This window comes from Mustela nivalis, assembly GCF_964662115.1.
Source record: "Mustela nivalis genome assembly, chromosome: 8".
NCBI lineage: Eukaryota > Metazoa > Chordata > Mammalia > Carnivora > Mustelidae > Mustela > Mustela nivalis.
In genome coordinates this window covers 115,242,150-115,254,690 of record NC_139027.1, presented here as the reverse complement: position 1 = coordinate 115,254,690, position 12,541 = coordinate 115,242,150, and the positions used below count along the sequence as shown (strand labels likewise).

The 12,541-nt window shown below is 56.3% G+C and overlaps 1 protein-coding gene across 3 annotated transcripts; it reads left to right on the top strand.

The window, feature by feature from the left end:
• The first annotated feature begins 764 nt into the window (after nucleotides 1–764).
• CDC25B (cell division cycle 25B) lies at nucleotides 765–11,598 on the top strand. 3 transcript variants are annotated; one of them, XR_014315299.1, is made up of 17 exons: nucleotides 765–2,334; nucleotides 3,199–3,308; nucleotides 4,102–4,153; nucleotides 5,981–6,022; nucleotides 6,236–6,272; nucleotides 6,516–6,638; nucleotides 6,745–6,867; nucleotides 7,041–7,175; nucleotides 7,555–7,635; nucleotides 7,725–7,901; nucleotides 8,066–8,161; nucleotides 8,768–8,830; nucleotides 8,988–9,086; nucleotides 9,191–9,324; nucleotides 10,029–10,140; nucleotides 10,290–10,840; nucleotides 10,891–11,598. XR_014315299.1 is itself a non-coding variant. In XM_082744500.1 (17 exons), exons 2-17 carry the CDS (start codon nucleotides 2,135–2,137, stop codon nucleotides 10,428–10,430), a joined length of 1,725 nt encoding a protein of 574 aa, XP_082600626.1. In that variant the 5' UTR covers nucleotides 765–1,595; nucleotides 1,956–2,134; the 3' UTR covers nucleotides 10,431–11,598. The 3 variants fall into 3 exon arrangements, 2 of the variants coding, with proteins under 2 accessions (XP_082600626.1, XP_082600625.1); XM_082744500.1 differs by having other exon boundaries at nucleotides 765–1,595; nucleotides 1,956–2,334; nucleotides 10,290–11,598; XM_082744499.1 differs by having other exon boundaries at nucleotides 10,290–11,598.
• Nucleotides 11,599–12,541: the final 943 nt, after the last annotated feature.

The window sequence follows — 12,541 nt, the reverse complement described above, 5'->3', positions numbered from 1 at the left end:
AGAAGATGCTGTGCAGCAATAGGCTTAGAGAAGCAGAAGGATTTTGCAAACATGTGATAATTTTCTCTTCTTTTCTGCCAGGGCACTGGGGTCACACCAGACACGGTTAAGCAAGCCCAGAGCTTGATATGTACAATCCAGAGCCCGGGTATTCCTTTTATGGGGAGTGGAGCTTTCCCCAGCCCAGAACTATCATTGTAACCAAGACCTGGCTGGATGGGAGGAGTCAATCCTCTTATGATATGATTGCAAATATTTATTTTAGCTTATTTTTGTTGATTAGCTTTTTTTTTTTTTTAAGATTTTCTTTATGTATTTGAGAGAGAGAGAGAGAGAGAGAGCATGAGAGGGGAGAAGGTCAGAGGGAGAAGCAGACTCCCCATGGAACTGGGAACCTGGCATGGGACTCAATCCGGGGACTCAAGGATCATGACCTGGGCCTAAGGCAGTGGCTTAACCAACTGAGCCACCCAGGCATGCACCTTTTCTTACTTTCTCTCTCTCTCTCTTTTCTTTCATTGAGCACATAATCTGTGATCTAATTGGCAAAAGGAAATTCAGGAAGATACACAGAGCTGATGTATGGAATGCTCTGGAATGACCCCTCTGTGATCCTGGCCTCTCATTGGACCAGAGGTGACCTCTGAGTGTGGAATTTGAGAGGATTCAAGAGTGTAATACTCCCCTACCTTTTGTTGGTCACACACACACACACCTCCCCACACCCTGTAGAAGTATGTGTGTGTGTGTGTGTGTGTGTGTGTGTGGGATGGGAGTAATCCCTGCTGGGTTGATTTCGAAAATGCAATCCCTCAGTTTTCTTTCTGGTCTTCGAGGTGGGAGGCCTCACAGATGGTCTCCTCGCTCACTCACCCTGCTCCCCAGGACAGTCACATCCTGGGCTGTGAGTAGTGGCTGGAGGTTGGGAGCTGGACCCTTGATCCAGTTGGATGAACCGGGAACGTACCTGAAACCTCAGCCCTGTCCAGCAGGAAGCACAGCACCCGACACATCACAGAAGCTGAACAAAATGTTGGGAGAAGGAAATGTCATGATCTGCATGCTCAGTTTAAACTAGTGACAGATTCAGTTTCCCTGGCCATCAAAGAAACGTCAACTAAATAGTATGATGCCATTGACCTCACTTTAGCCAAACCCTCAGTGGGCATGAGATAGTTCCATAACTTGGTTCTGAGGTGGAAGCCACCTTCTTTGGTTCCAATCGCCAAAACCTATGGCTAGGTTAGCCATTAGAGCCTCCTCTGAGGTTGTTGGAGAAAACTGGACCCCTTGGGGTCACAGATAACCTGGGGCCCCATGAGTTACACGGGACCCCCACCTCCGGTCTACCTCCTGTGAGGGTTGGGGGAGGCTCCGCTTGGCAATTACGCTTCACCGACACTCCGCGCTGTGGGTCGAGCGGGCAGGAAGGCTTCAGGAGCTCCTGGGGTGAATTTCTGCTTTGCCACTTGCCCCGTGTGACCTTGAACGAGCTAATGAAGTTTTCCACGCCTCAGCGCCCGGGTTGGTAGAGTGGCGAACACAGTCCGCACCGCGTAGCCGTGTCTGGCAAACTCCCGGAGTGGAGCCTACTGGTGGGTGTAGGTGATGTTAAATCGGGGGGGGGGGGGTGTCCCTGGGAGACCACCCTAGAGGCTGTGGCTTCCTCAGGGACCTTCTCCGCCGGGGATAACTCCAAACACATCCCGAGAAGCAGAATTTGGGCAGCCAAGATCTGGAGTCCAGGCTGGGGCGGCGGGGGGCGGCGCGTGGAGGCTTAGGAGAAACCCCCAGCCCTTAGCCCGGACCAGATTCGGGAACTGGGCTGGGCCGGGCTGGTCAGCCTCCGCGCCTTTCACCCCGCGGGCCCCGCCTTCGGTCCCGCCTTCTCCTAACCCGCGCCCCCATTGGTGGCGGCCGGCGGCGCGGCCGCTGTTATTTTTCGAATATATAAGGAGGTGGAGGTGGCAGCTGCTGCTTAGAGGCTTCCCGGACAGGCGGCCGGTCCCGGCGTCCCTCCACCCCGCCCCACCCTCCCCGCTTCCCTCTCCTCCCTCGCTCCGACCCCGTGGCTCTTCCTCCCTCCCTCCCCCACCCCGGGCCCGCTCCCCACCTCGCTCCGGCCAGCTGTGCGATGGAGCTGCCCCAACCGGAGCCCGCGCCGGACCCCGCTCTCAGTCCGGCGGGAGTGCGGGGTGGTACCGAGCGTCCCAGCCACCTCCTGGGCCTCCAGCTGGGAGCTCATGGCCTCGTGGGGTCCCCGGAGCGCGCGGCTGCTTCCTCGCCGGTCACCAGCCTGACCCAGACCATGCACAACCTCGCCGGGCTCGGCAGGTAGGACGCCCGCGCACTGCGATGCTGGGTGTGGGGTGTTGGTCCCGGGCCTCCCGTGGAACCCGGCGTGGGAGGCAAATCTGGGAAGCGGAGTGGGGAGGTGTCCTGGGTAGTGCTTACTTCAGGGACCCGGGACTACGGCGTGAGGCCAGGTCTGTGCTGCACACACTCTCGAGGTGACTTGCTGTTGGCAACACAAGACACTGGAGTTGGGACCACCGGTCCCATTCCCCCCCACTCCCCCACCCCTGCCTCCCGCGTGCCTCCACCACGCTGGCTCCCTACTGTCTGCCCTTATCACCACTATTTTGCCCCAGGCAGGGGATCCTGAGCCTGGAGTGGGAACTTGAGGGTGGCAGAGAAGGCTGATTCCCTTCTGTCCTTGCTCCTGCTCCCTCCACCCCCAGTTCTTTCCTGAGGTTAAGGGGTTAAACACTGGTCCTGCTTCCTGAGCAACCTGCAGTGTCCAGGCTGGGTTGCCCTCAGCAGCAATGGAGACCTAAGTCTTGCCCTGGCTCCAAAAAGGCTTGTGGATGGATAGGGGCCTGAGGAGTCCCCAGGAAGGCCCTCCAGGGCTACTCTGCTGCCCTGCCATCCCCAGAATGGCCCTCAACCCACCTCCTTGCTCTTGCCCTGGGCTCACCTCCCCCTGAACCCAGGAGGACCTTTCTTAATCAACAAAGAAAAGCTACTTAGTGCCTCTGCATGCAGAAAACCTGAGAAGAGGGCAGGCCCTCAGAGCCCTCCCTGGGGCAGGGGTGAGCCCTTCAGAGGTGGGTGGCTGGTGGGAACATGGATGGGCCAGCTAGCCCTTGAGCCCCACATTGACGTTTCTCCTTCCCTGGGACCCTGTTGCCTTCCCAGTGAGACTCCAAAGCATCAGGCAGGCAGCCTGCTCTCATGCCTGTCCCTGTCCCGGCGCCGGGCATCTGAATCCTCCCTGTCCTCCCAGTCCTCTGAATCTTCTGATGCAGGTGAGGCTCAGGGGTACCATGGGGCTTGCAGTGGGGGGGAGGGGTGCTGAGTCTCTCCACTTCACTGCTGATCAGACTAACATCTTCCCCACAACCTGGTGGGCCCAGGAGCCTGCACCTGCCCACCTCTGGTGGGGCTCCCCACATCCAGCCCAGACTGGCTGAGCGGGTGGTAGGGTGGGGCCCTCTTGGGGAGATGAGATCTTACCTATTTAAAACCAGGCGCCAAAGTCCCTGAACCACAGCCCCAGCTGGGAGGCATTAGGGTTGAATGTTGGTCATTTTAGAATGTTCACTTGCCTTCAGCGGTAACCTTTTCTTTTAAAAGTTACTATCTCTCTAGAACAAATTAAACCAGCTTAAGAAAAATGCTTAGCAAAGTTTTGGCTTAAAGCCTGTACAGCTGAGGGGCACCTGGGTGGCGCAGTGGGTAAAACACCTGCCTTTGGCTCAGGTCATGGTCCCAGGATCCTGGGATCAAACCCCACATCAGGCTCCCTGTTCAGCAGGGAATCTGCTTCTCTCTCTCTCAAATAAATAAATTAAATATTAAAAAATATAAAACGTATACAAGGGAGTTTCTGTAGTAAGGAGGGAGTAGAGCCCTGCCCAATTTGGGGGGCAGTGTATTAGCCCATGGTGTTCATGGGCAGGGTTTTGTTTCATTTTTTTAATGTATCAAGATCTAAACTAGAAACAGGTTTTTCCTCTCTCTGAACAGAACTGGGACATGGTGGGGGAATGTGTGCAGAGGATGTCACTACTTTCAAACCAAGGTGCTCTGTCCCTCCAGGTCTGTGTATGGATTCTCCCAGCCCCATGGACCCCAAGATGGCAGAGCGGACGTGAGTAAAGGGATCCCCACTACCAAGGAGTTGGCGCCTACCTTTGAGAATCCTAGTTTCAGCATACACCCACCAGGGAAAGTCTGGGAGAGTGGCCAGACCCCTTCAATCCACATGTGGGGGTGACCTTTTGATCTCCCAAGTCCTGAGATTCTGCTTCCTGTCTCAGAGCAGTGTCTGCTCCCACAGGAGCAGCTGAGTGTGGGCTCAGAGCCAGGTGGTGGAGATAGAGGCTTATGGGAGCACTGGATACTTCAGCCAGCCCCTGGCCTGTGGGAATACAGGTCTGGTGTATGTCCCTTTTTTCTTTTGCTTATACACATCATTTTTTTTTTTTTCTATGAAACATCACAATTTTAAAATATGGTCTAATGAATTCAAAACCTTTAATTCACTGTAGGCCAAACAGAAACAGTTGTGACAGGTTGATTCAGCCCTTGGCCATCCTATCAGCAACCTCTGGCTTCAGGGACACTTTCCTGCCAACCCCTGGACCAGGCCCTTTATGAGAGAGAGAGTGGTGAGGGAGTTGTACTCAGGATAGGTCCTTCCTCCTGGGTTGTGGGGCATGAGTAGTATCTTCTAGAGCACAGCTGTCCCTATCCAGCTGTTAGAGCCCCGGCAGGGAGAGCAGCTGCCAGGCATTAGTGGGGACAGCTGGGCATCCCCAGACTGGGCAGAGGGACTATGGCTTTGGGGTTAGGGCAGTGGCTTTCTTTCCTCCCACTGCCTTTGATCGAACTGGGCTGGGCTACAAGATTTGTTCACAAACAGGAAACAGGGAGAGAACTGGGTGGGGGTGGGGGGACTGCAGGTTGACAAGCCAGAACTGTCCCTGCTTACTCCTGCAGCGCAGGCACAGATGGGAAACCAAGCCAATAAAATTCATTATTTCTAATGCCAGGTTATCTGGGTACAACCCCGCCCCAGCCCTGGGAGTCATGCCCCTAACACTAGCCCTCAGTGGCCCTCCCCCCCGCCAACCTTTCCACCTGCTTTGACGGTTACAGTTTCTCAGAAAGAAGCGTGTGTGTGTGTGTGTGTGCGTGCGCGCGCCTCAGCTCACATAGACACACAAAAGCCCCGCATGGCAGGTGGTCTCTGGTAACATAGCTAGGGGGTGGGGCCTATCTATAGAAGCTTGTGCCCCAGCCTCAAAAGGAACATCTGTTGGAATTCTTTGCTGGCTGGCCTCTTCTAAGGCGGGAGAAGGGGGTGGGATGGAGGCTTGGTCCTAGAAAATTCCATAGGAGGGAGGAGAGGATATGACCCTGAACATTTGTCACTAGGGGGTCTGGCATAGCACACTGTGGCTGATCCGGGAGCACACTAAACCAGGCCCCTCTCCCTGGGGGAGCTGGGACAGCCCCCACACAAGGGAAGGGAAGCTCAGTCTTGCTGGCATCCAGGCCCTGGAGATACCCACATTGTCAGCCACAGTCTGTCATCATGGGACGGATGGATGACTTTCCTGGCGGCCATATGGCCCCACTGAGGTGATTTGCATACAGGTGGAAGGCCTGTGGGCAAGCTGGCAAGACCGTTGCCTTGGTAGCGCCTCAGCCACCCTGTGACCTCCCCCAGCTGTCTCTGTTGCTCCATTCTCTGGGCCCTCTTCCATTCAGGGCAGGCTTCAAAATCTCAGGCTGCTTCTCCTCTCCCCCCTCCCCAATACCTGGACCCCTGAGAGTCCCCATTCTTCCCTCTCCTTTCTACTGACCTGAGCCCTGGCCCCAGGCCTTGTGGATGGAAAGAGGGGGCTGATGCTGGGGCTGGGCTTTGGGCTGTAGGGGGAGGTGGGCTGCATGGGACTTTTCTCTCTTCTAGGTTTGAGCAGGCCATCCAGGCAGCAAGCCGGGTCATCCGAAAGTAAGTGTCCCAGACTTCCTCAAGCAGGCTCTGGAGGTCCACTACCCCAGGCTCTCCCCATGCCCTCCACTGGATGGAGTAGGCATGGGAAAGGTGCTCTCCCATTGCCTTCCCCAGGGATGTGCAGGGATCTGTGCCAGAGGGCCATCCTGCATGCTCTCCTGCACGGCCCCCTACTCTCCAGCCCTGACGTCTCCCTGTTTCTTCCTGCAGCGAGCAGTTTGCCATTCGACGTTTCCAGTCCCTGCCGGTGAGTACCCTCTGAGGTCTGACACTGGAGGCTCAGGCCCTGGCCAGGCTGGAGGAGGGGCAGGAGGGATCTGGGGTCACCTCCCAGAGGGCAGACTTGAAACCGTCTGGTGTCCCTGGTCTGGCTGTGGGAGATGGGGTTTTGGAGGTGGGGGAGTCGGAGGAGGGACAGGAGAAGGTAGGGTCAGGGCTGGTGCCAGAGGAATAGAGCCTTCAGTCCTTCCTGCCCTACCTGGCTCTCTAGGTGAGGCTTCTGGGCCACAGCCCTGTGCTGCGGAACATCACCAACTCCCAAGCACCTGGCCGCTGCAGGAAGAGTGAGGCGTGTGGCCGAGCTGCCCGAAGCTCTGAGGAGGACAAAGAGAATGTATGCTTCCAGAAGGCTGGAGTGGGAGAACGTCAGGGGAATAAGGAAGAAGGTGTGCTAGGATGGTTCTCTGGCGTTCGATGACACTCTTCCATGTTGCCCACAGGATGGATTTGTCTTCAAGATGCCATGGGAACCCCCACATCCCAGCCATGCCCATGCTTTGGCAGAGTGGGCCGACCGCAGGGAAGCCTTTGCCCAGAGACCAAACTCAGCCCCTGACCTGATGGTACACTGGGAGAAAGGAACCCTGCAGGGTGGGCTTTTATGCAGTGTGGGCACCCCTGGAGGCAGCCTGGGTGGGGAGGAGGAGGGGGACCCTGAACCCAGCGGCAGTGGGAACCTTTTCTGTGCCTCAGGTCCCACCCCTGAGCAGTCTGTGGCTGTTTCCCCCCAACACAGTGTCTCACCCCCGAGCAGAAGATGGAAGTAGAGGAGCTGAGTCCCCCTGCCCCAGGCCGATTCTCCCTGACTGCCACCGAGGGGGCCTCCGAGGAAGATGATGGATTTGTGGACCTCCTGGAGAGCGACTTAAAGGTAACCAGCCTTGCCTCACCAGGCACTTGTCCTCCCTTGTCCCGGGATCTCCCAAAAGAGGAGATCTCCCGCCAGGAGAACATGACTTCATTCTGATGTCAGAAGAGGAATGCAAGCTGATGGAGTCATGGTGCAGCCTCTGGCCTAGCAGACTCTGGCCTACCAGAGACTGGCAGGTGGCTGAAGCTGCAGGGAGGGAGGGTGCTGCAGGACAGAGGCAAGGCCGGCCCTCCCTCATGGTCACATTTCTCAGCAAGTGGGGCCCTGCAGTTTCCTGGTTCTGGGGTATTGCCCCATGTGGCTATGCTGGAGGACCTGGGGCCTAAGGGGTTGGCCTTTGCCCGTGGGTGTGACCATCCTCTTGCTGATTTGGCCTCAGGATGACAAGACAGTACCCCCAGGCATGGAGAGCCTCATTAGCGCCCCACTGGTCAAGACCTCAGAAAAGGAGGAGGAGCAGGTGGGTCTCTGAGGGGCTGCCCCAGAACTGGGAGGGCTGGTAGGGGGGAGGGGGAGGTACTCTGACCCCCGAACTGCCACCCCTGCCAGGACCTCATCATGTACAGCAAATGCCAGCGGCTCTTCCGCTCTCCATCCATGCCCTGCAGCGTGATCCGACCCATCCTCAAGAGGTTGGAGCGGCCCCACGACAGGGACCTGCCCACACAGAACAAGCGCAGGAGGAGCGTGACCCCTCCAGAGGAGCAGCAGGAGGCCGAGGAACCTGTGGGTGCCCTCCTGGGGAGGGGCTGGGCAGCTACTGTCCACCCCGCTAGCACACCTGGGCGGGGTTTGTGGCAGTGGGCAAGGTGCAGGGAGAGAGGTGGCAGCCACACAGGGATGCTGAGGAGCAGCCTGGCCCCTGACCCTGGTCACCATCTAACCCGCAGAAAGCCCGTGTCCTCCGCTCCAAGTCCTTGTGTCACGATGAGATTGAGACTATCCTGGACAGTGACCACCGGGAACTGATTGGGGATTACTCCAAGGTATGAGCAATGGGGACCCTCGGGAGGCTCGATCCCTAACTGTGTGGCCCCCTGAGCTCAGAAGCTGCTTTGGTACCTCCTCCCTCCATCCACCCCTGGTTTTGTCCAGCACAGCTTCTTCTATATTCTCACCTAGACTCCTCTCTCTGGCTGTCCTTGGTCTCCTGACTCTACTCCAGATCTGTCTGTGGTGTCCATTGTGTTTCAACCTTGGAAAACATTTCCAAACTAATATCCAGCTTGGAGCCTCCTCGGGCCTCATGCTGGGGCCTTGACAGAGTGTGAAGCAGGAGGTGGGGAGTTCATCTCTTCTGTTCCCTTCTGCATTTCCCCTTGGAAGGGATTGTTCCCTGGATGTCAGGCCCAAGAGGCGTCTCTTGGTTGCTATGGGAACCAGAGCTGAATTTGAAGGTCAAAGCAGGTGTGGCTTTCTGAGCTTGGGAAAGAAACTATCCTTTCTAGGCTTCTAGTCTTGCCAATTTCATCTTTTCTTCTTCTTCTGCTCCTTCTTCTTCCTCCTCCTCCTCTTCTTCTTCTCTCTTTCTCTCTCTCTCTCTCTCTCTCCTCCCCCTCTGCCTCTCTCAATCTCTCTCCCCTTCTCTTCAGGCTTTCCTTCTGCAGACTGTGGATGGAAAGCACCAAGATCTCAAGTACATCTCACCAGAAACGGTACGTGGGGGAAAGCCATTCTCCAGGCACATTTGGGATGGCCATTTGCCTGTTAACTTTCCTTGGGGATGGGCTGTAAGGCCAGACCGGTGGTAGGGTTGGGGTCAGCCCCCATCTGCCAGCCTGACCTGCTGGGACCCACCTCTGTGGCCCACAGATGGCAGCCTTGCTGGTGGGCAAGTTCAGCAACATCGTGGAGAGGTTTGTGATTGTGGACTGCAGGTACCCCTACGAGTACGAAGGCGGGCACATCAAGGTGAGGCGGGCTGATGGGGACAGGCCCTGAAAGTTGGGGATGGCCAAGGGTGGATGTGCCACCCAGCCCCAGGGCTGTGGCCTGACCTCCAGCTCCTCTGGCAGACTGCCGTGAACCTGCCCCTGGAACGGGATGCTGAGACCTTCCTGCTGCAGAGCCCCATCACACCCTGTAATCTGGACAAGAGGATCATCCTCATTTTCCACTGTGAATTCTCATCTGAGCGCGGTCCCCGCATGTGAGTCTGCTAGCTAGTGTTTGCTCCTGACCTTCCTGCTCAGGCTTTGGGGTGCTGGAACCATTTGCTGCCCAAGAGGCCTGAGCCCAGCCCCAGCCCCCACCTAGATCTGGGCCTCTAGTCCCCTGGCACCCCAGAGCAGACGTTCACCCTCCCTTCCTGTGCATGGCACCCTCTCCCTACCTCCTCCCCATCCTTCCCATCAGGCCTATGTCCACCCTCCATCCATTGTCACCACCCCTCCCCTCTCAAGATTTGCTTCCAAGTCTCCAGCAGTGTCCGTAATATCCAAGGGCCCTGTCCCTCAGCTATGCAGAGCCTTCCAGGGTTTGACTGATCTTTCTGCTCCCCGACTCTCGTGCTCACCAAGTCTCATGTGGACCTCCTGAAAAGATCTCTCTAATTCTGTCCACTTCTCTCTGTTATGCTTCCCCTTCTCTGTCCAGGTCCGTTATCTCTAACAAAGATTATAAACTGCCTTCTAGAAACAACTCCCTTGATTTACCTCCTTCCTTCCATCTCTCCAACCTCCTCTGGTTCCCGTAGCCAGACAATTTAAAAGCATTCTTATGGCTGACATTCCTGCACTCAAGCCTTCTGTGGCTCCCCGAGGCCCACAAAAGACTGGGTGCAAAGAACAGGTCTCCTGAGGTATATCCTGCCCTACCACCCAGCTCTGACCCGCACGCCCCTGCTGGTCGCAGGTGCCGTTTCATCAGAGAGCGCGACAGAGCTGCCAACGACTACCCCAGCCTCTACTATCCTGAGATGTATATCCTCAAGGGCGGCTATAAGGAGTTCTTCCCCCAACACCCGGTACCATGGGGCGGGGCGCGGCTGAAGCCTTCCTGGGAGGGCTGGACTGCAGGGAAGGGCTCGGTCAGCCTGTGGCCCAAGGAGAAGGGAGGTTTCCTCTAAAAGTTCCCCATCCCCCCATATTGACGGACCCTCCCATCCTGCCCTAGACCTTCTGTGAGCCCCAGGACTACCGGCCCATGAACCACGAAGCCTTCAGGGAAGAGCTGAAGACTTTCCGCCTCAAGACCCGAAGCTGGGCTGGGGAGCGGAGCCGGCGGGAGCTCTGCAGCCGCCTGCAGGATCAGTGAAGGGCTGGTGCCAGTCCTGCCTGCCTCCTTTGCCTTGCTGCCTGGGTGCCAGCCTCCCAGGGGCCTGTGGGGCTAAGGGTCTGCTCGAGGCCCCAACTGCCCTCCAGGGGAAAGACAGTGAGGGTGTCCTGTCCATCTGCACCCAGCCCCAATCCTCATGTCTTGCTGCAATCATATTCCACATCCTCACGCCGCCTCTACCCCAGCCCAGCCCCAGGAAGATCCCAGCCTGTTGACTTGGTGAAACTGGATTAAGTCCAGCTCAAAGGAAGTATTTTGTGTCCCGCAGGAACATTTTTGCTTTTTCTCCTTCCTTGTTTGAGTTAACCCTTTGTCTTTTTGTGTCCAGAAAAGCCGCCCTCTTTCCCAGGGGCTCTGTTTGTATGTGTCTAGGAGAAAGCAACACCTTGGCCCCACCCCACCCCACCCCCCCACCCCCGCCCCCGATGGGCCAAAGCAGAACCCCTCCCTGCCCCGGGGCGCTGGCACTCCTGGATGTGTCTGTCTTGATCCCTTTCTCTTCCTCTTTCCCATCCTTTCACGTGAACACCTCTAGCACAAACAGAAGCTCTTACTCTTTCCTGTTTCAGTGTTACCTGCGTGCTTGTCTCCTTCTTGGTGCCCATCTCAGGAGATGCATGGGCTGAGATCCTGGCTCCTCTCTCCACTTGGGGTTAGAGACTCCAACCATTAATTAGCCACTCGGCCCTGGTTTCTGATGCCTCAGAAAGGGATGATCTCCTTGGGGGGCCGTTGGGCAAGGGCTAAGGTCTGCAGCTCAGCCCCCACTGCTGTGAACCCCGGGGTCCGATTGGTCAGAACTTGCTGCTCTCTTGTTGTGCGTGGACAGATGGATGAATGGATGGATGGCAGATGGATGGAGAGCCACAGATGCCCAATGTCCAGCACACACAAATGGCTGAGTGGAAGCATTTCAGTGAGCGTGACCGCCTACGGCAAGAACGGATGTGTGTCAGTCTGTGTGGACAAAATCTTTACATGTTAAGCTTTGGAGTTACTCAAGACAAAATGTTGTGGAAGCGGCAAAGCCAAGGACAGAGCCACGTCTGGATTCTGAATCTCAGGACGTGTGGAGGGCTGTGTTTGAAGAAGGCCCTGTTGACTCATCTGTCCGGGCCTTGGGTCAATAAAGCACTGAGCAAGCGGAGTAACCTGCCTCGTGTCCTGTGGGCCTCTGACAAGACCATGGCGCACCCTGAGGGCAGGATAGAGTGAGGGCAGGTCAGCAGATAGGGCTCCAATTCCCATACCTTGCTCTTCACACTTCCTCCCTTTGCAGCTGTTGCATCGTCAGGAATTTTCTTCCCCCATCTTTTATTCACCCTTCGAGACTCCATTTCAAAGGTCGCCTCCTCCCAGAAGCCTTCCTTCCTGCCCCATCAGAGAAATGACTTTCTTCTCTGTACACCCAGCACCCAGCAGAGGTTCTACCAACTGGGAGATGCCAAGTTCAAGATCAAGAGAGTGGAAAAGGGCCAGTCTGGGAGAACCAGTCCCAGGTCCAAACCTGGGATCTCGGGAAATTCCCTCAGAATACCCCTGCAGGCGACCTCTTCCCCTAGATGTGAGTCTGTGATTGTAGGACCTCCTTTGAACAAGTAAGGTAATGGCCTGATACAGAGTACATACAACATGTCAGGCACCATTACCACTTTGTCGAAGTTCATCTACCTTCTGAACTAGGTGGTGCCAATGATTGTTGGCTTCATTTTGCAGATGGGAAAATGGAGGCGATTTCCTACCAGAGCAACAAGAGACTCTAGATTCCTAGGCTGAGTCTAAATGATGCTTGCCCTGTCTCCAGCTTTTCTCCCAAGATTCTTATGCCCAAAGGTTGGGGCTTACCCCCCAACACTCCTCCCACAAGGGCACAATGGCTGGGGAGGGGGTGTTGGGGTGTGGCTTTGATGGTCTGGGGATACTGGGCCTTTGCTTAGGAAGAGAGGGGCTTTGAGAGCTCCAGAAGCCCTCTCCATTGAGCAGGCAGCTGATACCAAGGATAACATTTATTTGGGTGAGGGGACTTGCCCCAGAAAAGGAAAAGTAGCTGTGTAGACCCCCAAGGAACAGTGAGAAACAGGGAGGGAGAG

Coding starts and splice junctions, on each gene's coding strand:
- CDC25B (XM_082744500.1), top strand. CDS start 2,135: ATGGAGCTGCCCCAACCGGAGCCCGCGCCGGACCCCGCTCTCAGTCCG. Junction 8,831..8,987: donor AGTACATCTCACCAGAAACG/GTACGTGGGGGA, acceptor TGTGGCCCACAG/ATGGCAGCCTTGCTGGTGGG. Junction 10,141..10,289: donor AGTTCTTCCCCCAACACCCG/GTACCATGGGGC, acceptor ATCCTGCCCTAG/ACCTTCTGTGAGCCCCAGGA.